Source organism: Mesocricetus auratus, unplaced genomic scaffold (assembly GCF_017639785.1).
Source record: "Mesocricetus auratus isolate SY011 unplaced genomic scaffold, BCM_Maur_2.0 Super-Scaffold_100020, whole genome shotgun sequence".
Classification (NCBI taxonomy): domain Eukaryota; kingdom Metazoa; phylum Chordata; class Mammalia; order Rodentia; family Cricetidae; genus Mesocricetus; species Mesocricetus auratus.
In genome coordinates, this window is record NW_024429201.1 from 23,274,776 (window position 1) to 23,299,521 (window position 24,746).

The window sequence follows — 24,746 nt, forward strand, 5'->3', positions numbered from 1 at the left end:
CACACACGAACATGCACATGCACACACACAGGGTGAGCACTGTAATACTCTGGCACTGTATGATCTGTCTCTGAACATAGATATGCACAAACCTTTCCAGCTGCTGCCAGTGGTTGGTAAGAAACTTCTGCCATGCTTTATAATCTTGTCCCTATTTGCTATAATGGCTGTGGGAAACACTGTAATTAGGCATAAAAGACAAGATTGTGCTGAAAAGAATTTCGTGTACCCCTTTACTTCTATAGTGGTTTTCTTTCTTTCTGATATGGTCTTGTGTTGCCTAGGCTGGCCTCAAATCTTCTGATAACCATGAACTTCTGATCCTGTAATCCCAGTGATGGGATTACAGGCCTGAGCGACCGTGCCTACTTAATGCAGTGCTTAGGATCAACCCCTGGGCTTCACTCGAGTGAGCTACATCTCCAGCCCTTGCTACAGTTTCCTAATGAGCCATTGGCATGTCCCTGTGAAACAAAAGTTAAATCTGTGTCTACATCTACAACTTCAACAACTGCCAGAATTGTGTTTAGTATCTAGGCAGAGCTAGAGAGATGGCTCAGTGGTTTAAGAGCATAATCTGCTCTGGCTGGGTGTTCCCAGCCCCCCATATCCCGCAGTTCACAACTGCCTGGAGTTCCAGCTCTCAGAGATCACATACTCCTGTCTGGTTTCTGCAGACACTACTCACATATACAAACCCACACAAATACACAATTAAAAATAAAGATAAAATCATTTTACATACATTTTAGATTTTTGAGTTTAAAATTACAGTTCTCCCTTTCTTCCTTTCTAATCCCCCCATACCCCTTCTTGCTCTCTTTTAAATTCATGGTCTCTTTCTTCTGTTACTGAATGTATATATGTACATACATATATATTCCTAAATATAACCTATTCAGTTTGTGTGGTGTTACTTGTGTATGTGTAATTTCAGGGTTGGATAGCGAATTAGTATGTTCTTCCCTGAGGAAGATTGTTTCTTCTGCTCTCACCATTCATTGCTTATGTTTTGGTTTTGTGTGTGTGTGTGTGTGTGTGTGTGTGTGTGTGTGTGTGTGTGTGTAGGTGTGAGGCCTCATGGGCTTTTCGCCATCTACTTTGGCATGTTTTCTGGTGTTGTTCTCGTTCGGTGAATATTTAGGTAGTCATGTTGGTGAGACTTCATTGGTGTGGCTTCTGACGTCATGGGAGACAGTCACAGCAAAGTCCCTGACCTCTGGCTCCTACAGTAGAGGGAGGCAACCGACGGTCTTACCCACCTATGATGCCTAAAGTCTTCTTTGAAAAAAATGTCAAGCAATGTTGGGTGAAAATGTTGAGAAACTAGAACGGGACATCGCAGAGTCCGGTTGGCCTTGAGGACTGACACTGCTTCTATATGTCTGTTGTTGTCTATGTAGCTCCTGCTGGAACATCAGGATGCCATTGCCACTGAGAAAAGTGACCTCCTGAATGAGCTGCTAGAGTCCCTGGGGGAAGTGCCCACAATAGAGTCCTTTCTCGGTGAGAACTTAGTCTGGTCCTCGCTTATTCATTTAAATGATAACTACCTCTATCTATCTACCTACCTACCTACCTACCTATCTATCTATCTATCTATCTTCTATCTATCATCTATCTCTCTCAGAAAGAAAATTATACAGTATATTTTGATCATGTTTTCCCCTTCCACTTTGATTCTGTATCCTCTCCTCCTTACCCACCCAACTTTATATGTCTCTTTTAAAAAAGAAAGAAAAAGAAACACACAACCCCCCCAACACACACAACAGAAATCAATATAAAGAAGCAAGACACCAATAAGACAAAAAAAAAGTCCAAACAAAACAATATGAGGCAAAAAGTTCAAAAACATACTGTTGAGTTCATTTTGTGTTGTCCACTACTCCTGTCCCCAAAAGTTTGGTTAATATACCCAGTGAGACCCCATTGGAGAGAAGTGATTTCCTTGCAGTAGTTGGGAACTAACACAGAGACCCACAACTGAACGATGTACAGAGAGTGGGAGACTTTGGAGCGCTCAGTCCCATCACCTCCCTCCCCTCAAGTCTCAGGGAGCTGTGCTGAAGAAAAAGCAGAAAGATTGTGAGAGGCAGAGGAGATGGTTGTCTCCAAGAAAATAGGGTTTTCCAAACACAACAGGACTGATACACATATGAACTCACAGAGACTGGGGCACCATACCTGGGACCCCAGCACTGAGGTGGGAGAAGTAGTCAAGGACTCCAGCCGTAACCAAGAAACTGCAGTTGATACCCTGCCAATGGAAAATCCAGTTTTCTCCTTTGTCTCTGCTTCTACAATAAGAACTCTCTAACTAACTCAGGGCCAGGGTAAAACTCTAACTCAGGACCGTGGAAAATCATCCACTTAGCATATGCAAGGTCTTAAGTTCAACCCTCAGGACCCACCCTCCCCAAAATTCTGTAATTTCTTGCATCTTGGTTTCCAGAAGGAGTTTGTTATTGTTGAAGGTAAAACCTAGAGATAACGAAAAGGACTTACCCTTTTCACAAAGAAACCATGAAAAGTAAACCTGTCCAAATATGGCTAAGTCCTTACTGTGTTTTCTAAAGATTTCCTTCATTCAATTCTTTTTGTCGTTGTTCTTTTATGAATATTTATGCCCCATATTAACATTTTGATCAAATGCTTTAAAATCCACTCCAGATGTCCTAGAATATGCAGGCTTTAAGGGGTTCATAAATCTCCCATCTAATTCCTGAGCCTGTTCTGCTTCCTCAGAACCCTTATCTTGCAGTATGAGGCAGTCGCCACAGGAGTGAGCTGGAAAAATAACACTTTGCTTTGCTTTCTTTTGTTGTGTTTCCTTCCAGGGGAAGGAGCGGTTGACCCCAATGATCCTAACAAGGAAAACACACTAAATCAGCTCTCAAAGACTGAGATTTCTCTTTCCTTGACAAGCAAGTATGACATCAAGGATGGCGAGGCTGTCGATGGCAGAAGCCTCATGATAAAGTAAGTCTGGGGCTAACAGTTCATGGTTCCAGCATGACACAAACCATGCAGACTCAAGTGGGGCTAAATCTCCCTAGGCCGTTCCTTTAGAAGTAGGTAAATGTTGAAATGTGTCATGTATATCCATCAAACCAGAGGATAATGGAGCCTTCATCTAGGAGGGAACTAAATATTATAATAGGCTGCAAAGTTGGCCTTGTTTTCTAGTTTTACATGTCATAATTAGATTCCTTGAAGGAATGAAGTGATTTAATTGAGCATGCTTTTTTCCAAGTGGTTGAAAATTTAGCAAGAACCAGTGGTGGGGTGGGAGGGTTGGCACATGCCTTTAATCTCAGCACTTGGGAGGCAGAGGCAGGCAGATCTCTGTGAGTTCAAGGCCAGCCTGATCTACAAAACTACAAGAGAAACCCTGTCTCAAAAAGAAAAAAAAGACACACATGACAGACCACTGCTGGATTTATTGGCTTTTCTTATTAAACTAATGCTGGATATGTGCAACAGCATTGACTATTTACACCCTAATTTGCCTGAGTCCAGCTCCATCGGGGTTCAGGTCCCAAAAGGAGGTGTATAGTCAGTGAAGGAACAGAGAAGACTAATTCGGTCTATGGGTGAATCGAGATGGCTGCCCATTTATTGAAAAAAGGCTATACCTTGTATACTCTGTAATTGCACAAATGGTTAAATGGCAGAAAAGGGGCCTGTGAGCTGGGGTGTGGCTTGAGATCAAGGGTTGAGGAAGCTAGCACTGACCTTAACAAATTAATAGGCACCAGTCATATGTTAATGGAATGGCCACAAATTCCTCTTGCCAGAGATAAGAATGTCTCCCTTTTTAGCAAGCAGGAATTTTCTTTAAGCTCTTGAGGAAATGGGGACTTTTGACTAAATGCCTGGTCTTGGCAAAAAGACTTTCTCAGGGAACCAAACATTCCATTATAGAATATTGCAGAGGTTTTGTTGTTTGTTTGTTTTATATGGATTAGTTTATCCAAATAGCTAAAGCTTAAAGCGAGCAAAGATGAAGCTATATAAATGTACCCCAATAATAGATTTCTCCGCCGAGGCAGTAAACCAGAGCAAGCCAAATTGAAAAAGTATAAGAACATGTTTATTCAAGCAAATCAACTCTGGAGTGAGTTCTGCAGCCCCAGAGATGGAGGCCAGAGAAGTCACATGCCCGAACTAAAGCAGGGAGCTTATATAGCTTGTACGTGAGGGTTGATGAGGATGACGTGTCCACCACACGCTGGGTTTGTGTCCACGTATAGTCACAAGCTGAATGCTCTAGGTAGGGACATAGGTGGCTGGCAACTTCAGGGGAGCAGCCATAGCCAAACTCTTCCCTTTGTCCCAAGATTTTCTAAGTGGGCAGGGTTTGAAGAGACCGGAATGGGACTTTCTGGATCATGCAGGGACGTTCCAACGGAACACAAATATTACTGTGAACCTGAGTAGACCTTGGGAATTTATAAATCTTGATTATTAAATATCTTATTTACCAAGTATATGTTACAGATCTTCATTTTTTAGCAGTTTGTTGTTAACTTGTATGTGAGTAGACAGTTACCACACCGTCTGGTTCCAAGGTGGGTAGGGAGTTTGTTCCAAAGAATTATTTTGTTTAAAGAGGCTGCCATTGTATTCATTTTCATCCTCCAGAGCCCACACAAAATATCCCAAAGGAAGAGACATAAGGAAACTCCCATAACACATAGTGGGACTCATTAAAAATGAAAGTAAAAGAGTGTTGGAGAATTGGGGTCTGCTAAATCGAAATGCTGGAACTTTGTCAAGCAGCAATGGCCACCATGTGCGCGACACTACTATTTTTTAAACACACACCCACACACACACACTTTACTATATATTCAATTGTTTGGGAATCTTATGCATGATTTGACTGTATGCATCCTCCCTCACCCTGCTCTTCCCACCAACTTCGTCTCCTTCCCCCTCCATCAAAGTCCATTTGTGCTGCCCAAATAATCTGGAATGTGTGGTCTTCCCCCGGAGCATAAGTTGACCACCAAGGGGTTACATTTTTAAAGTAAACTGACCCTTCCTCTCCCAGCAGCTAACAGTTGATGACAGCTCCTCAGCCAGGGGTGGGATTTTGTCTGCCTTGGGCTTACACAGGCCTTATGCATTCTCTGACAACCACCGTGCTTTCGTATGCACTGTTCTGTTCAAAAGACCCCATTCCCTTGTAGTCATCCATCCCATCTGGCTCTTACACTCTGACTCCTCATCCACAGGGATCACTGAGCCTTTGGAGGTGGGGTGTCCTATGTATGTTTCACTTAGTACTGAACATTCTGCAGTCTCTCATTTCCTGAACTTGGTCAGCGTGGAGCTCTGTATTGAGCATCACCTACTATGAACGACGCGATTCTGATAAAGGTTGAAGGATACTGTAATCTGTGGGTATAATGATAGGTCACTAGAGGTTGGCTTAATACTATGTCCATTTAGCAGAATAATTGTAGTGGGTTCTTGCCTAGGGCCTAGGACTTATCTAGCCATAGGTTCTTGGCCCAATAATGTTGCCGAATGCAGACTCCATCTTGTGGAGTAAACCTTAAGTCTACTAAAGTAGTCGGATATTACCACAATATTCATGTCATTATGTCACCAATGAGCATACCTTGCCAGGCCAGACATTATCAGAGCTCACAGGGTTCAAGGCAGAATAACACTGATGATAATTACTCTCTTCGGGTAGGTGCATCCCACCTTCCAGTATTGTGAAAGCCAGAAGGAATGGAGCTTCTAGGTTTATACCAGCTTGGTCTCCCCATGTTCTATGACCCACGATCTATATTCTCATGTTCTATGTGATTCCTTCAGCAATAAGTCTTACTTCTTGCCCTCAAGGACTTTAATGAAACATTCACATTTAAAACAAATACTGAGACGGGCATTGGTGGCGCATGCCTTTAATCCCAGCACTCGGGAGGCAGAGGCAGGCAGATCTCTGAGTTCGAGGCCAGCCTGGTCTACAGAGTGAGTTCCAGGACAGCCTCCAAAGCCACAGAGAAACCTTGTCTCGAAAAACAAAATAAATAAATAAATAAATAAATAAAACAAATACTGTATTTCTCATGCCTGTGCCTCTAAGTCTCTTACAGGTAGAATAGGAAAGAGATTCTCCATCAAACACAATAAATGAACATGGCATACATCAAAGGCATGTGCTACCCAAACCATACAATACTCAAGACTGTAGATGAGCGAAAGAATGCATGTTGATACATAGAACAGTTATATGCTGGGACAAGGCGGAGACTAATGGATAGAAAGGGGGCACAGGAATAAGCATGCATTAATATGACATTGCATACACATATTCTGAGTTCTATATCCCAAGTGCCAACGGTTTTATTTGAGACAGAAGCCCCAGCATTAAAGTGCTTCAGAAAGTGTTCCTCTTTTGATTTTCCCCAGATAGTCAACCATTCATATAAATGCCATAGAGCTTCCTAGGTGTGTTGTGTTGGGATCTGTGTTGCTTTGGTGCTATGTTTATTTTGTAGTCTGATCATAGAAGGCACCTTCCATTTACTTGAACCCTATGGGTGGCTTGAGGCTGGACCCAGCAGTAAAGAGGCCAGCATCACTTCTGCCTTCCAGAGTTTGAGGTCTTTCAGCTGGCAGTGGAGTGGAAATGCAGCCCCGGGACACAGGCTCAGCAGCAAGATAAGGCCATGGCTGTGACCTCACAAGGCGAGTTGCAGCCTTGTACAGTTGATGACCAAGTTATACTGAACTTTCTGTCAGCTCCGTACGGGGTGGGGAGGAAAAGAGAGGAGAGGAAATATGCACCCTGACTTCCTCTGTACAATGGCCAATTATCCAGATAACTGGAAATGCAGATGGCATGGCTTGGCCATGCAAATGAAATTAGACCAAGTCTCCCACGAGCTCATAAACTTTGTCCTTAGAAGGAATGGGAAGGAATTTCCTCTTAATTGGTTCTGTCTGTTTGAATGCCGCCCTCACAGTGCCATCAACTCTAATGTCTACACTGATGAATAGGAATCACAGTTCGGGTCATCTAAAGTATGAAATCATCTGAACAGCATATGCATGTTCACCGATTGGAGACAGGAGTCACCACAGTCCAGCACATTCTTGGAATTCACATGTTGCAAACAAAACCATAAAGTAGGCGTGTCTGGGGAAGGTTGGGTCTTGGTCTGGGAAGTGCTCCTACCTTGCCCACCCTGGTCCTCTGCTGCAGACTCCAGCTCCCCAAGCATGCTGCCAGCTCACGACCTCTCCTTTGTGGCCATGCTGTGTGGAGCTGGCCAGTGGTTTTGAGATGCCTATAGCACATAACCCATTACTCTAGCTACTTAAAAGTGCATAGTTCAGGATGTTCACAGTCTAACACAGCCATCGATACTATCAAGTTCCAAATACCTTCAGCTTGCTCAAGTCAGGCCCTTTGCCCTTGCTCTTCACACCTTACTAACTGTTCTCTGTCTCTGTGAGCTTAACTGTTGTAGATGTTTTGTATAAATGGGACCATATTACATGTGGTCTTCTGTAACTGATTTACTTCACCCATGTGATGGGGCAGTCCTGTGTATATGTCAATAAAGCACTGTTGGCCAATAGGGAAGCAAGATAGGTGGGACTAGGAGTCCAGGAGTATTCTGGGAAGGAGAAACACAGGGAGTCATCGTGTAGCCCGCCAGAGAAATAAGATGTCCATCCGGTAAGAGAAATACTTAGATGGGTTAAATAGTTAAGTCAGAGCTAGCCAGTAAGAAACAAACAAGGCCAACAGCTTCATAATTAATACAGCGTCTTGTGTGTTATTTGGGGACTACAACGCGGCAGAGCCCAGGCGACTGGTAGGGAAAAAACCAAAGCGGCTGACAAGGAAAAGGCTTCTCTCTACACCCATGTAATGTTTTAAAGGTGCCATGTTAGGGCACAAATCAATATTTTATTCCTTTTCATGACTGGATAGTACTTCACCATGTGGAGACACTTTTGTTTACTGATTCATCTGTTAATAGACATTTAGTCTATTAAATCTTTTAGATTTCTTTTTAAAGATTTATTTATTATGAATACAACATCCTGCCTCCATGTCTGAAGACCAGAAGAGGGCACCAGATTTCATTATAGATGGCTGTGAGCAACCATGTGGTTGCTGGGAATTGAACTCAGGACCTCTGGAAGAGCAGTCAGTGCTCTTAACCTCTGAGCCATCTCTCCAGCCCCCTCTTTTAGATGTTTTAACTAGTGCTATTATATACTTTGTTTAAACACCTCTTTTCACTACTTTTGGTTATATACCTCGGCATATAGATGGTTTAGATGGTCATCATCTGTGTAGATTTTTGGTGGCCCACCAAACTGTTTTCCACAATGGCCACACCATTTCACATTCCCCCCCACAAACTACAAGGATCCCAACTTTTCTCAATGCCCCCCCCCCCTGGTCTTTTATCATCAGTCCTCTCGGTGGGTGTAGAGTATTTCACTGTGACTTTGATTGCAATTCCACGTTCACTGGTGATGTTGAACAACTTTTCATGAGCTTATTAAGCAATAGCGCATCACCTTTGCAGAACATCCATCCAAATAGAATGCTTTCCTAGCATTCATGCGGTCCTGCCTTCCCAGTACTGGAAACAAACATCCTTTACCTAGTTGTAAATAAAGTTGTTGTTATTCCTGGGTTAAAAGTATTCCTTATATAGTCAAATCAGCAGATTTGTTATTTGCAAATTTTTGCTTCTTATATAAAATTTTGCAGAGGAAATAGGTTTGATTCACAGCACCTACAGGGCAGCTCGTAACCATCTGTAACTCCAGTCCCAGGTGATCTGATGCCCTCTTCCAAACTCCGAGGGAATCAGGCATATATGTGTTGCACCTTATACACACAAATAATAAAATAACTCAGATAGAAAAGAACATTAACAAGAAAAAAATGCCAACCCTAAAGAAGAGAAGGCTGGAAGGAGAATAGTGTGTGTGTGTGTGTATGTGTGTGTACACACGCGCATATGTGCATGCATGCATGCATGTACATACTCTGCAATACTCTCAGGAACCTCATGAGGTTGGAGGTTACCATCAGAATTTAACAGATGAAGGCAGTAAGGGCAAGGCAGATGTTAACAGATGTAAATTTTTTTCCTGGGCAATGTGCCAGTTACTGGAATAGAGATTTAAATCCAGATAAGTCCTCCAGAACCTATATTCTTAATCGCAAAGTTTTACAAACCCTAAGGGCACAAGGCCTTTGTAGCCATAGAAGAAAAAGAATGAAAATATGAACATTGCTGCAGGGCAGTGACACTGTCACATCTCTCTGAGCCAAAGGGGAGTGACAGATGGATGTGAGATACACAGAGTGCATCCATGGAATAGGAAGAAACATGAATTCCCCTGCCTTTCTGCTTGGGCTGCTACCATTTTCCCAGTACTACCAAGCATATTAAACAAAGAAGCCTGTTGCAGAATCCTTTGCCATCTAAGACTCTCCTGAAATGAAAGAGCCTTAGATGACAAAGGATTCTGTTTCAAAGTGTCACTTACTAGTCATATATTCATCAAGGTGTTCCATTGGCATCATCCTCATAGAAAATGGCAGGGAGGACTGCGACCCTCCCATGAGATCATGTGCTCAACAGCTTATAAATTATAAAGAACTATACAACTAAATCTTTCATTATAACTTATGATTCATCTTAAAATATGTGACCTTATAGCTTTATTCAGCTTGATTTTTCACAGAACTATGTGTTTACCTTGGGCCAATATTTGTGGTTTTCAGTCATATTAGCTGCTCTGGTGCTCACATTGTCATCTCTCAAGAATTTTTCTCCTTCCCCATGATTCAGTTTAAATAGGCATTATCCTACTGGATTCGTCCCTCTTACCCTGGCAGGAGTGCTCCATGGCAGAGATGATGTTTGAGATCTGCTGCTAAAAATATGTACTGATATTACTGTAATTTTAAGCACCCCCAAGTATTTCTGAGCACTGGTTCCTTGTCAACCTTGGACACACTGTAAAGCAGAAAACAGAGCCTTGGGTGAAGTGGCCCAAGCCCAAGGAGCTTGGACAGTTTACAAGTGCTCTGTGGGCTTGTTTTTTAGCAGACTTCTGTTGAGTAAACTTCCTGGTGCATTTCCTTATTCTTCAGCAGCTCTTCCCCGGATGGTTGAACACTGAGGAGGCAGATACACAGTATCAGCTAGACACAGCTAGAAAGTTATGCTTGCCCTGGGTGAGGAGGGAGTGTTAAGAAGGCTATTGGCCACAATGAATCCGAAATGTGACCTCTCGGTAGATGCTACTCAGCAAAGGCTCAAAGCCCTCAGGGGCTTCCCTTGAAAAGTGCTAAAAGAGGGGATGGTGACTTGGGCTGTGACTCAGCGGGTAGAGAATGTGCTTAGTGTGTTTAAGTTTCATCCACAGCAGAAGCAGGAGGTCGGAAGGAAGGGCGCAGAGCAGGTAACTCCCACAGGATGATGAGGAGCTGGATGATGCCGGATGGCAGCTCACCTTACCCTCTGCAGTGCTAGACCCCAGAGTGTGAGCTTTGTCTACCGTTAAGCCTCACCATTTAAGCCCCCTAGCTCTTCATTGCCCCATTTGTGTTTCAGACAGTGGGCTGTCTTCCAAAGTCCTCTTTGTGTTGAGGTCCTATGACTAACTAGGTCTTCAGACTAAGGCTTCCGGTTGAGGAGTGGAATGTTTGACTGTTGTGCTTTTTAAAAGGAAAAAAAATGTTTGTTTTTAATGTGATCCACACATGGAACCTTAAGTTTTCTAAAAGCCACATTCTAAAAAGAATCAGGTGAAATTATTTCTTTCACTTTTCCAGTGAGAAGTTTATGGTATGATTTTTAAAATGACACCTTAACTACTGTTCCTATTTATAGAATGTAGTGTGACCTTGCAATACCTAGATGCCATGTGCAGTGGTCAGATCAGGGTAACTTGCAAGTCTGTCACCACATTCATATATCAGGATTTTTTTAATTATTATTATTATTATTGGGAGCTGCAGTTGTCTAGTCCTGATTAACTCAATGTATCAAAAACATTTTCATTTCTGCAAGTAATGAATGGATGAGATTGTTTAGAAGATATTGTGCATTCTTCACCTCTGCTAAATCTTTAAGTTAGAGTGTGTGTCTGAACTCACAGCCATCCCAACTGGTCCAGCCAGGTCTCAGGTGCTCCTGGGTACTGGGGGGTCAGCGGCTGCCACCTTGTGCAGCATGGCTTTCATGGTCACAGGAAAGCTCACCTTCTGTTAGACCCCAGCACAAAGGGCTTTTCCTGATGTCTTTCTGTCTAATTGTTTCCATTCAAAAAATGAAAAATATAAGGATTATGTAATCTGTACTGCTTCATTCAGCTCATAAGTAACCCAAAAAGGAGGCTTGGGAAGGGTTGCGGTCTCAGGGTGGTCTTCGGCCTGCCTGCACATAGTGCCCTAAGCCCACACAGTAGGGAGGGGACTTGAGATCCCTGCCCTGCAGGGATCCCTGCAGGTGCTGACTTGGTTATATATAGACTGTGAAGGTAGGAGAATTTTAGCAGTGAATTCCACAGGCATGACATCATCTAGAATTCCAAGGGGGAAAAGGGGGGTTTTTGGGCAATTTGCCCTTTAGCAACTTGTGAGCAAATAAACAATCTTCTGTCCTGAGGGGGGGTATAAATGATGTCACTTATTTGGTAATTGGCTGAATATAGTTCCTAGAATGTTCTTTCAAATAAGAATCACTCACTGTTGACATTGTCTAAGTCATCTAAAGCTTTTTTTCCCAACTCAGCGTTTCTGCCTAAAGGCCAAGCGTGTCTGTCAGCCAGACACTTAGGATCGCAAATCTGGAGTCAGCCTGGGCTATATACTAAATCTCTCCTGGTTAGCACAATTGTTTTCAGTCTAATTCATTCCTGATGATGAGTGGAGGAAGCTGGTGTGTGTGGGGGGAGGGACACACAGCTTGTGAGCCTTGGCCACCTCAGAACAGTGCTACCTCCCTCTGGGCTATAATTAGCTGTGTACCCTTTGATTCCCTGGAGTCCTTAGCTGTGCGTTCTCAGACAGCCTGAAAATCCCCAACAGCCAAGGGTCAAGGGGCTGGAGGAAATCGCTCTCCAGAGACCAGGGAGGCGGGAGAAGAGGAAGCTGTCTGCCACATTCTTCGCAGACTTGATATAAATAGGAAATGAGGGGGAAAACCATGTTTGCAAATGACTTACTTATCCCATTTTTAATGTCTCACATTTGGGGTTAATATGGCCTCACTGAGAAGCATCCGCCCTTATGCTCCATGATATGACTTATTTTCATTTCCAGTTTCATGCTGTGTGACCATTTCCTGCTGTGGCGAAGGAAGAAATTCATTCTCTGACAAACTGAAATTCAGTGGGGGAGCAGGGCTGCAATAACATTGAAACTGCAGATCTGACCTGTGTGTAGTTCAAGGCAACTTCTGCTGATGCTTCTGTCTTTTGAAAGAGAACCTCTTCCAAATAACAGACTTCCCACCCTGAGTAACAGGGATTGAATGTCAACGCTTGCCTTTTATGGTTTTTTTGTTTTGTTTTGTTTTGTTTTGTTGCTGCTGCTGCTGCTGCTGCTGTGTGGTGTCTGTAGTATGGGGGATTGAATTTAGGGCCTCACACGTGTTCTACGGAGATGCATCCCTGTAAGCGTTTCGGGATGGGTCGGGACAGGATGGAACAGGAGTGGGTCAGGTATTCTGGCACCCGGGAATCACAGAATACTGAGTGTTACACAGCTCAGGTGGAAAGGTATCCTGGACCTCGGGAGCCAAGGACCACCACAGGTTGCCGTAAGCTTGGTAGCTTACAGCCTTGCCTCAGAGAAAGGCTTCTCCAGTGTATCAGCTCCACTCCGGCAGGACAGGGTCTTCCAGATGGGGATGTTCGCCTAGTGTAGCAGTTTTGCTAGGCAGGAGGTTTCTCGGGCCTACAGTTCAGCTCTGCTCCTGGAGAGTGGGGAGTGGGGAGCCGGGAGCAGAATGTAACAACTCCACTCTGCCAAGGAAGGTTTCCCAGGCAAGTGTTACAGCGCTGCTCTCTCTGCTCTGCTCTGCCCAGGGTCGCCTCTACTCTGTCGCCGCCGCAAAAGAAGATCTTCACCCAAAGCTCATCCAAAGGGGTTTATTGGAGGCAGCTGGACCAGCCAAGCTGAACATACACAGGGTTTATATAGGGATTCTTGGGGGTGGGGAAGTTTTTCCAGAGTAGGGATTGGTCCGATTTCAGTGCTGAGCTCAGATTGGCTAGAGCTCTGCTCCGGGATTGGTTACTTTTTTACACAGGATTAGGGTCAGATTTGGCTCTGGTTTCAGGGCCAAAGTGTGTTTCTTTCTCTGGTCCTTTTTAGCCTTTTGGCTCCAATTTTAGGGCCAGGGTATATTTCTTTCACCAACTCTGGTTCCAGGGACAAAGTGTGTTCTTTGGCACTGGTTTTAGGGTCAGGGTACATTTCTTTGGTTGTGGTTGCAGGGCCAAAGTGTGTTTCTTTGGCTCTGCTCAGGGTGTGTTTCTTTGACTGGTCCCTTTTTCCTACAATCCCTACCTCCCCCTCGATCTAATTACATAACCAGATCCCTAATTAAGAGGGTAGTCAGTTGCTAAAGAGCACCTATGAAAGAAAGTATGGTTCAGCACTTCCAGGGTGTTTTCCAGCCCTCAACTTGTCTAGAGCAGCTCTCCTGTTTCCAGCTCCGTGCAGATACAAGGCCCTACCTGCTCATCTCCTATGTCCTCGAATTCCCAGTCTCTGTGCTGGGCTCCCCAGAAGCCCAAAGCTTCCAAGTCCACAGGGGACTTCTGCTTCCATTGGCCTTCTTGCAGGAAAGGCAGCAATTTAGTTATGATGTGTTCATGGGCTCAGAAGTCAATGCTGGGGAGTATGTGGGGCGGAGGTCTTCCTATATCCTTTATAGTTGCAGTCTATATCTGCAGCACCTGTCTCTGCTGCCCTTCAAAAAGTAATGTCTTAATTGCAATGCAGAAACATCTTTCCATATGGAATCTTATGACATACTTTTGTACATTTCTGAAAGACTAATCTTATAGCATCAGCATAGAAAACCCAGACTTTGATTATCGTTTGCAGGCTTTTAGGAGCTTTGGACAAGAATACTTCACTTTAGGGCATCATCATTGAAATTGCTTTATGTATTCACATGGGAGAAACAGGATTTTGTGCACCAAGACTAATGTCTGAACATCTGTCTCCTTTTTCTCATTTTTAGAACCAAAAAGCTGATCATTGACGTGACCCGGAACCAGCCAGGGAGCACACTGATAGAAATCTTAGAGACTCCAGCAACGGAGCAGCAGGTGACTTGTCTTTACATGTGCAATAACAAGTACATTCAATAGGTGGTGGTGTTCTTAGTCTCCATGCCAAGTATTCACTGTTACACAGGGGAATATCTGTGTCTGACGTCCCTTACTGTAGACAACTGAGTTCATTTATATCTGAAGCCCACATAGAATACCAGTGGGAGAGAAATGGAATACACTTTCTCATATGTGTACTGGCTATTATTTTTTTTTCTACAGTAGAAATAGAGTTCTGTACCTTTCAGAGCATCTGGGTGTGGACCATAAGCTTTGTCATTCAATAGATGGCTGGATAAATCAGTGAAGGCATACTTCGGTTGATAGAATGTCAAAAATCCTTGTTATGTGCTTGCTAACTTAGAAGAGAGCTGTCTCACAGATGAAAGGTGTTTTCCAAGTGCATCCAACATGAATGTCTAAGACCATGGTGTCCTAGCCCCTTTACATTGCCGTACATAACTCGGGTTTTAGGACAGCCTGAGGTTATAATTGTATTAACATCTTTTAAACTGGGTTTAGTGTCACATACCTTTAGTTCCTGTTCTTGGGAGGCAGAGACAGGGAAATCTCTGTGAGTCTGAGACCAGCCTGATCTCCATAGTGACTTCCATGACAGCCAGAGCTAAATAGTAAGACCCTGTCTCAAAACAAAACAAACAAACAAACAAAAAAGTTCATCAATAAAGTTGGGCGTGAAGATGCATGCCTGTAATTCCAGCACAGGGCTGGAAGGTCAGGAGTTCAAGGCCAACCTGGACTGTCTCAACAACAATAAAAGGGGGGAAAAAACCAACTACTCAGTTCATACTGAAATAAATCAATTAATCCAAGTGTTATGATTTTAGTGCCAATAATTGCTACTCCCTAATCAAGTTAACAGAACTGTCTAATTATTTCTTAATGGAAGTACTTACAATTTTCTAGTTCTTCTTAGTGTAATGGGTTGCCAAGAAATCATTCTGTCTCCAGGTTTAATTTTGAAAAATCAAAACTTGAAGCCATCTTACGTGTGCAAACGTGTGAATGTTTTTAAGCAGTTTGGATATAAAAATAGGGGGGAGGGCACGGGAGGAGGGGAGGGAAAGGGAGAGGGACCTCGTACTGACTTGTGAAGCAACCTTGTTTCTTATCTAAATTTAAAATGGAAAATAAAAAAAAATTAATAAAAAAAATATACTGACAAGATATAAGATAAAAGATTTTTAGCAGCCAGGTGGCGGTGGCATACGCCTTTAATCCCAGCCCTCAGGAGGCAGAGGCAAGTGGATTTCTGTGAGTTCAAGACCAGCCTGGTCTACAAAAAGGACAACCTCCAAAGCCACAGAGAAACCCTGTCTAGCACCAGTGGTTTCAATTTCTTTCCCAGATGTAAGTTAGTGACAGAGACCATGCAGACATCTGGGCTATTTTCCATCTGTCTGTATGCTTCCTAGCTTGTGACTATGGACATTAAGAATTCTGGGCCTTGGTTGCCTTACCTGTAAAGTAGAAATTATTTTTAAATACATATTTATATACATATGAATGCTCTATCTGCATCAGATCCCACTATAGATGGTTGTGAGCCACCATGTGGTTGCTGGGAATTGAACTCAAGACCTCTGGAAGTGTATCCAGTGCTCTTCACTGCTGAGCCATCTTTCCTGCCCCTAGAAATAATATCAATTCTCAGGGAAGACTAAATGAGAGAGGGAAAGCACGCTAAATGGGTGAAGTAGTGGCTAACACAGATTAAATACATTGGCTGCCCGTTCAATTATGTACTGCTTACCCAGTAAGCCATTTCCGTGCCGTGTGCCCTGACTACTTTACCCTAATAACAGCTCTGCCATAGAATTGATCTGTGGTATCAGTTGTCTTGTGCAGAGAAATGGCCATCCATCTCTTTGAATTAGACAGACAGGCTGATTAGCATTCGTTTGTATGCACATCATGGGTTTTGGAACCATCATCTGCGGCAATAGCTTTATCCTGTGGTTCAAAGGAACTCTGACTGTGTCAGCAGTTCTGGGATCGGAATGAAGCTCTCTGGCTGCCTTGATGTTTAATGCCCTAAGAATCTCTGTCAGTGTGGCTGGTTTGTGAGGCTTTAGTGGGCTCTCAGAGACACGTGTTAACACACAGTCTTCTTTTAACTTTCTCAACTGGGCTACCCAAAAATTGAGGCCCTTCATGCAAGGAATTACAAAGTAATGGTTATACTAAGGCAGTTGTCACCTTGTCAAGAAGGATCACCATGAACTTTGGCCAAATTAGGTCCATTATTACTACTGGGTTTTTGTTTTGTTTTAAAGTGGAAGTGATTTTTCTTCCAAAGTTTACTTCAAAACCATAAAGAGCGCTTTCAGGTGCTAATCTTTAGACTTCATCTTGTGAAAGAGGAATTAGAGGAAACGTGACTCTTGATATTTTCCTTTTAGGAACTGGAGCACGCCAAAGACATGGAGAGCCGCGCCATTGTAGACTCGAGGGCTCCAGAAGAAGGGAAGCAGAGCCAAGCGATGATGGAAGATGCAGGCCTGCCCCTTGAGCAAAAGAAGAGGAAGATCCAGAGGAATCTCCGGACGCTGGAGCAGACTGGACACGTGTCATCCAAAAATAAATACCAAGACATTCTCAACGAGATTGCCAAGGTGTCTGGAGATAGCATTCTTCCTTCCTCATGCAGACATTTGCCAGTCAGGGGCACATGCTGGGCATCCAGTGAGCTAGCATGAGGGACTCGTGGTACATACATGGTTCTTGTCTTCCTTATTGGTCTTGCATTTTTATAGGCTTCTAGGAGATTCATGATTTTATAAGGAATAGATACAATATCCCAAGCCAAGGATACTTGAGATAGACCAGGGTTAAATTCCCCTGGGAGTGTTCAACAGTGCTGTTACTACTTTAAGCCATGGCTACTTAGTTATTTGTGTTTGTTTGTTTATGACACTTTGAAAAATACTTTTTTCTTCGCTGTTAATTGTCATACATCCCAATTGCTCTTAGGCTCTGCCGTTGAGATGGTGACTGTATGTCCCTGATAATTTGCTTCTCAGCAGTTTAGTCTTCCTGCAGCTCAAACTTAAAAGTGTTTGTTTCTGTTTTTTCATTTCACATTTTGCACTTGAGAATTTCCTGCAAAAGTGATCTCAGCTTTGTTCAAGGAAACACAGGAAGTGGTTGAGATCTGTTTATTGATGATAAGGAAGGACATATTTGGGTAAAAAAGTACATTTCATTCTTTTGATTCAAATATATGCATGAATATGGATCTGAGTTTAAAGGTACTTAAATAATTAGAAAAAATTATTCTGTCATCCCCTGAGGAAAGGGCACAGTTTGATTCTTCAGTAGAAAATTATGGTCACTTCTAGTAGAATAATTCTTTCTCCTTCCCCAAGTATACAAAGAACTAGTATTTCTTGTTATAGTTTGAGGTGGAGAATATTTATCTTGGAGTATATGAGATAGAGAAACCAATGCTATATGCCATCAATGAGAAGGCTGTATTTAGTGATGAATTTTTATTTCAGAAGGTGCAAGGGAATATGTCTTAGAATTCCTGAAACAATTGGCTTTTAATTTGTTCACAAAGGAAAAAAATATTAACCAGGCACCATTTTCTCAAGTGAAATATTTTCATAGCTTGCTGAGTACTTTTTAAATTGTTTTTAGTGTTATGTGTGTGAGAGAGAGAGACAGGGAGAGAGAGAGAGAGAGAGAGAGAGAGAGAGAGAGAGAGAGAGAGAGAGAGAGAGAGAGAGAGAGAGAGAGAGAGAAAGAGAGAGAGGATGTGTATCCTAGTGTCAGCACATGTATGTGTGGAGATCAGAGAACAACCTTTGTGAGCTCACAACCCCTGTCCTTCTGAGGCAGAGTTTTGCTTGTCTCTGCTGTGCAGAGAACTCCAGGCTAACTGGCCCACAAGCTTCCAGCCAACTCTTGTTTTCACCCTGCATCTCCCATCTCTGGAATTCATGCTGGAATTGCAGATGCATGCCATCACATCTGACTTTCTATGTGGGTCCTGGGGATCAAACGAGTCATCAGGCTTTAGTGGCAAGCACTTTTACCCACTGAGAAATCTCCCCAGCCTTTACTTGAGTGACTCTGTTAACACACTCTCCTAATCTATAAACAGTAAGGCAAAATAGTTTGTATTCTAGGAATTCTATTTAAATCTAAGTACAGTCATCTCTTGTTATCTGGAGGGGATTGGGTTTAGGGTTCCAGCTAATAACCAGAATCCATGGATGCTCAACTCCCTTATATGAAATGCATAATATTTCCATATGAGCTATTCACATCCTCCTATGTGTGTTTTAAAAAGTAAAATGAAATGGTGTATCATTGTCTTGCCAAGATTGTCTCACTCTAAGCTCAAGCAATCTTCCTGACTCAGGCTCTTAGGTGACTGGGACCAACAAGCATGTGCCATGGTGCCTAGCTTTCCCATATACTCTAAGTCATGTCCCATGTATATTATCGAGATATTTACAATTGCAAATGCAGTCTAAGTGCTGTGTAACTACATGTGACACTATGTTGCTTAGGGAGTAGGAAGAGAAACAGTTGGATATGCTCATTAAGAAGACAATCGTCTTTTTCCTCTGTATTTTCAATTCTTATTTGCTCAAATCCATAATGTAAAACCACAGAAATGAAAAGTTAGTCAGTTTTAATAGTTTTCAGTTTTGAATCTTCTCAAGTCATGATTAAGTGAGATAACATATAAACATAAACTTTTCTGGCTTAAAATATTCTTCAAAGAGGGAAGTTCTACACAGTCTAAGGAAATCACATTTCTCTTGGTTTCTTTGTCCTTTTTTTCTCTTCTCTTTTTCTCTCTTTTTTTTATTTTTGAGATAGTGTTTCTCTGTTGCTTTGGAGGTTGTTCTAGAACTCTCTTTGTAGACCAGGCTGGCCTCAAATTCACAGAGATCCACCTGCCTCTGCCTCCCGAATGCTGGGATTAAAGGCGTGAGCCACCAATGCCCAGCTAAAACACCTTTTCTTAAACTATTCGGTGATTCTCAAATTACATTTTTGGCTTTGGGGTGGGAGTGTCTGTCTGTGAAATGTGTGTTTGTGTGTATCTGTGAAGTACGTATGTTTGCATATGTGTATCTGTGAAGTGTGTGTGTGTGTATGTGTGTGTGTGTACTCTTCCATGAGTAGGTATGTGGGAGCCAATGATCAGCATTGGGTGCCGGTATTTTCAGTTCTTACTTCTCTCTAGTTCTTACTCAGTTCTATAGCTTGCTACCCTACTTTTTGAGACAAGTCTCTCACTGAACCTGAACCTCGCAACAGTTTGAGCTAACTGGCTGGCCACTGAGCCCCCAAGGTCTGCCAGTCCCTGCCCCAGCCCCAGCTCTAGGGCTACATATATGTATGTGCCATCAAGCCTAGCTTTTAATGGGTTTTAGGGATCAGAACTCAAGTCCACTCACTGACTCTGAGCCCACCTCTCTCATCTAGGAGGAAAAATAAACTTTAGTAACCCTCTTAAAATAAAAGATGGACGTTTTCCAGTTCTGAAGCAGAGAGAGATAACAATGTGTTGTGGTGTGGTAACATATATAATAAGGTGCCTGAGATACACTGGAATCAGCAGTTAGCCACTGGCCTGCTGTTTGTTGTTCTTCATCTAAAGTAGCAATCTCACACGGCAAGTCTTCAAGTCTTGCTTCAGCCTGTCATTAGAGCCTTTACTTGTTTCAGGATATTCGAAATCAAAGAATCCACCGCAAGCTTCGGAAAGCTGAACTGTCAAAACTTCAGCAGACCTTGAACGCACTCAATAAGAAGGCAGCATTTTATGAGGATCAAATTAATTATTACGACACCTACATAAAGACTTGTGTAGACAACCTGAAAAGAAAGTGAGTTCATGATCATTCACAGTGTCATTTGTGTGGGGAGACAGAAGTACTGGTGATGGCATGGGCTGGTTCTGGACATGTTCTAGTTTTGTTTCTGTTGCTGATAAAGGCCATGACAAAGCAGTGGGGGGGGGAAAGGGGTTATTTGGCTTACATGTCGCCCCAATCACAATCCATCATTGAAGGAACTCAAGAAGACAGGAAACACAGAGGGGTGCTGCTTACTGACTGTTCCTCCTGCTTTCCTGTAGAACCCAGGAACACCAGCCTAAGGGATGACACCACCCACCATGGGCTGTGCCCTCCATTGTCATTAACTAATCAAGAAAATGCACAATCTTATGGAGGCATTTTCTCAAGTGAGGCTCCCTCAATTGACTTTAAGACCTTGAACAACTTTAGATTGTGCCAAGTTGACATGAAACTATCCAGCACATATATATGAACTTGATTTAATATATATGAGTTCCTTGTTTATGAGGAACAGAATTTTGTTTACCTGATAGTGTTAGATAAGTCATGTATTTGCTAATTGCACAGAGAAACTTAACAATTTAAAATTTAATGATTTAAAATTTCTTGATGGCTTTTTTAAAGTCACTACTGACACAATAGGACAAATCTGGCAGCTCTCATATCCATTAGTATATGAATTATAGATTTTTTATACACAATATAATGACTCTGTGACTATTCTTTGCTGATTATTATTCTTATCACTAGACTGGGTCAATGCTGATTAAACTTTAATTATCCATTTAGATGTGTGATACAATATTTTCAGATAACCTTTGTCTGCAAAAGGGCAATAGGAAATGATACTGTGTAGGAAAATCTATGGTATTACACATAGGAAGTCTAACTGTTACAGCAACTTTAAGCCACAAACTCTGTAGTCCTGATGTGGGTTCAGAGTCTCTCAAATATCATGTGATCTCAATTTTCTCATGTTTAACATGGGACTGAGAGTAGCAGCTTCTCAGGTATTGCTACAAAAACTAAATGAAATGATTTATAGCAAAGGATGCATATATTTGGAATGGGCTAGCCATGTAGTGTTTACTAAGTTAGATAAGTTATAGCTTCACTTTGGAACAGAAAGTTCATGTAATTACTCCAGGGCTACTTTCAGTGACTTAAAAGACAGACACTGGGTTCAGAATGCCTGAGAACATAGCATACTTTTTTATTTTAAATGCCAACTTCAGTCGCTTAGGAAATCCAGTTGGGTAGCGATTCCAGAGCAAGGGAAACATGAGCACCTTTTATCGGGAGATGAAATAGTGCAGGTCAGGACAGGGGGAAGGGGGGATGGGCCCCTGTGAACAGTGGGGTCCCTGAGCATGGCTGCTGCACTGCCAGGAACATCTTGACATCAGGTGGTTGTTCTCATTTGCTCAGAAATTCTCGGAGGTCGATTAAACTGGATGGAAAAGCAGAGCCCAAAGGAACGAAGAGAGTGAAGTCAGTGAGGTACACAGCAGTGAAGCTGCATGACAAAGGTGTCCTGTTGGGCATAGATGACCTTCAAACCAACCAGTGAGTACAGCCTGCCACCTCCTACTGAGAACACACCTGCCCTCCACTCACACACGGGGGACTGCTGAGCATTCTTCCGCTTCCCTGGTGGCTCAGAGGGCTTTGTTCTGCCAGGGCTTAGCATAGATCACAGATCACCAGCCTTACTCCCCCAGACCTTCTGCATCTGGTGCTGATGTGGTCAGTCCTGTGTAGGGTGTGTATCTAGAAGTTATGTTTGTTTGTCTAGTTAGTGTGTGGATCCTCGGCTCTTCTCTTGGTTCCTTCCAAAGAACTGCATCAGGGCAGTGGGCATAAAAGGCTGCCTTCTGATCTTGGTACAAGAGCCATCTACAGTTGCTAGACATTGGCTTTGCATTTCCAAACCCACCAGCTGTGCCAGTCCCTGGTCAGAACCACCTCCAGCAGAGTGCTTGGAGTGTGTGGATTGAAGGTGAAAGGACAAACAGAAGCCCATCCGGCACAGCCCCAACAGGCGCACCATGCATGCAGGGGACCGTAACTATCCCTCCTGTCTTCCTTTGTTTCAAGAGAAGTCAGCCACCGTCTTTGGCCTCCTCTGGCTCACCTCCACCCCTGCTCCCCACCCCCAAACCTTACTATATAAGCTCAGAGGAGTCTCTTACTCTCTTGAAGTTTCTGCTGCCCCAACCATAGTATAGATGTCCAAGCACCTGCCATTTCCTTTGTAATAAAGCATCTAGCTCAGATCTGAACTGTGGCCTTCAGACTGGAGGTTTAAGGGATGGAGTCTTGAAGAGATGAAGCAAGATGCCAGGCTGCCTTAGGCCCTTCGGTTCACTGGTCCAAGTTGAGGCTCTGTTAGGGTGATTGCCTGTGTCTGACTGTTCCTCTTTTCAATAGGTTTAAGAATGTTACATTTGACATCATAGCTACTGAGGACATGGGCATCTTTGATGTCAGATCCAAATTCCTTGGTGTTGAGATGGAGAAGGTGCAGCTCAATATTCAGGTGAGCTGGGATTTTATATGAGGGCCACTGGGGCTCTCTCTGCCTTACACTGTCCCTGACAGTGCTGCTGCAAAAGCCTGAGTTTAACTCCTAGAACTGTGGAACTCAGATAGTGGAATGGGAGAACATACTTTTCCAAATTGTCCTCTGACTTCCACATGCAAGCTACAAAAGTGTGTGTGTGTGTGTGTGTGTGTATTTTTAGTTATAAGACTGAAATGAAAATTGTGTCTGATATTAACTGGCAGCTTTTATTTTCAGTACTGAAGTTCAAACCCAGGCCCTCACACACCAGCTAGCTCTGTACCTCCAAATTATAGCTCTAGCCCTTTCTCTACCTTCAAACCATTTTCTTCCATGTAGGGAAGTACAGCATCACTCACTGTAATTTATGGACTTGTTAAAATGCAACTCTCATCTCGGAGTTGACACATCAGAAGTCCCCAGGGATAAGCTCAGGGTCCTGATTCCTAACTAGCCTGTATTTTTAAGCATACCAACGTTTTGAAAGCCCCAGTGGGATTATTGGATCAGCTGGGTCTATTTCACCATCAGTTCTCTTTCGTGTGTTTTAAACTCTGATGTCATACAGATGTACTGTCACCCCTCTGGTTCCAGGATCTACTTCAGATGCAGTATGAAGGGGTAGCTGTGATGAAAATGTTCGATAAGGTGAAGGTAAACGTGAACCTCCTCATATACCTGCTCAACAAGAAGTTCTATGGAAAGTGAGGTGCCCACAAGGAGTGCGTGGATTTTCTATTGCCTGCGTTAAGAAATGAGTTTGTCTAGTATTTTTGTTTTAAAACATGATTGAATCACTGCTTATACATGTGTGATTTTTTTAAAGACCAAAACTGTTCTGGAGAATGTAGCCACGTGCCTTTTTGATGACTGAATACTACAGCAGGGAGAGAGACAAGGTGGGCATTTGGGACAGACACACACACACACTGTACTGTGGCACAGGTACTCCAGCTGAGGGCTCTGAACGCCCTGTGATTTGTTTTAAAGTTGGGGGAGAAAGTCTAGCTGACTAGGGACAAATGTATAAACCTATTTTCCTATGAAAAAAATTTTAAATGTCCCACTTAAATGATGTAATTCTTCATAGATTGTTTTCTATCTGTGGAGAAGTAGAGATCTAATTAATTTGTAATGAATTATTTAGACATATAGTTCTAAGTCCTGCCTTCTGGGAATTATCGGTTTTAAAGAGAACTTTTGTGCAATTCAAAATGAAGTTTTTTATAAGTAATTGAAAGTGATATACAATAACCCTTTCTGTATAAAAGTATATATTTTATGTGATTTATTCAATTTACTCAAAGTGCACTACGGCCTCATGGAAAGACTCCTGTATGAGGAGTCACATGGACCACCTTGGATAGCAGTTATAGACCCCCACCTTCACCCTCACAATTTATTTGAATACTTCAATTGTGCCTCTCAAATTTTTTGTAATGCTATAAAATCAGTATCTAGATGGTTTTTAAATGTATTCTTTGAAAATTGTTTTATGTAAAATAAATGTTACTTAATTACATGAATGTGGTTTATAGGTTGTCTTAATAAATCCAACTTACTTAGTGGTTAAGAGACTCCTGGCGGGGCTTCTCAGGAAAAGCAGTCATTTACCAGAGCTGTACAAATTCGTGCAGTAAGCTGCTGTGGGAAGCAACACAAGGCCTCACATTTAACCATTCATGAGGAGTGGATCCACCACTGGTCCAGAGATCCAGGCCGGCCAGTGGGTCTTGTACTTACCACCCATTCCCAACCAGAGAAAAAAGGCCAAAGTTCAGAATAAAATACTTTAAATTACAGAGGTCACTTCTGCCTCCTTCCTATTGACCAATAGTAGGTTTCCACTGGCTAGAGTCATTGCCTCTGTTTGTGTGGTTATAACAAGATACATGAAGCTAGGCACTTTGTAAAGGGGGAAAAATGCTTATTCAAAGTTCCAGAAGCTCTGAACCGAGTAGCACCATCTGCTTGATCTT

The 24,746-nt window shown here is 42.7% G+C and overlaps 1 protein-coding gene across 1 annotated transcript in view; it reads left to right on the forward strand.

The window, feature by feature from the left end:
- Iqgap2 (IQ motif containing GTPase activating protein 2) overlaps positions 1–24,289 on the forward strand; it is a 272,297-nt gene extending 248,008 nt beyond the window's left edge. Inside the window, exons 29-36 of the mRNA XM_040728871.1 lie at positions 1,404–1,506; positions 2,841–2,982; positions 14,268–14,355; positions 16,782–16,994; positions 20,071–20,231; positions 21,633–21,770; positions 22,635–22,743; positions 23,362–24,289. Coding sequence (XP_040584805.1) covers positions 1,404–1,506; positions 2,841–2,982; positions 14,268–14,355; positions 16,782–16,994; positions 20,071–20,231; positions 21,633–21,770; positions 22,635–22,743; positions 23,362–23,475 — 1,068 coding nt within the window. The 3' untranslated portion in view covers positions 23,476–24,289. The remainder of the gene's footprint in view (positions 1–1,403; positions 1,507–2,840; positions 2,983–14,267; positions 14,356–16,781; positions 16,995–20,070; positions 20,232–21,632; positions 21,771–22,634; positions 22,744–23,361) is intronic.
- Positions 24,290–24,746: the final 457 nt, after the last annotated feature.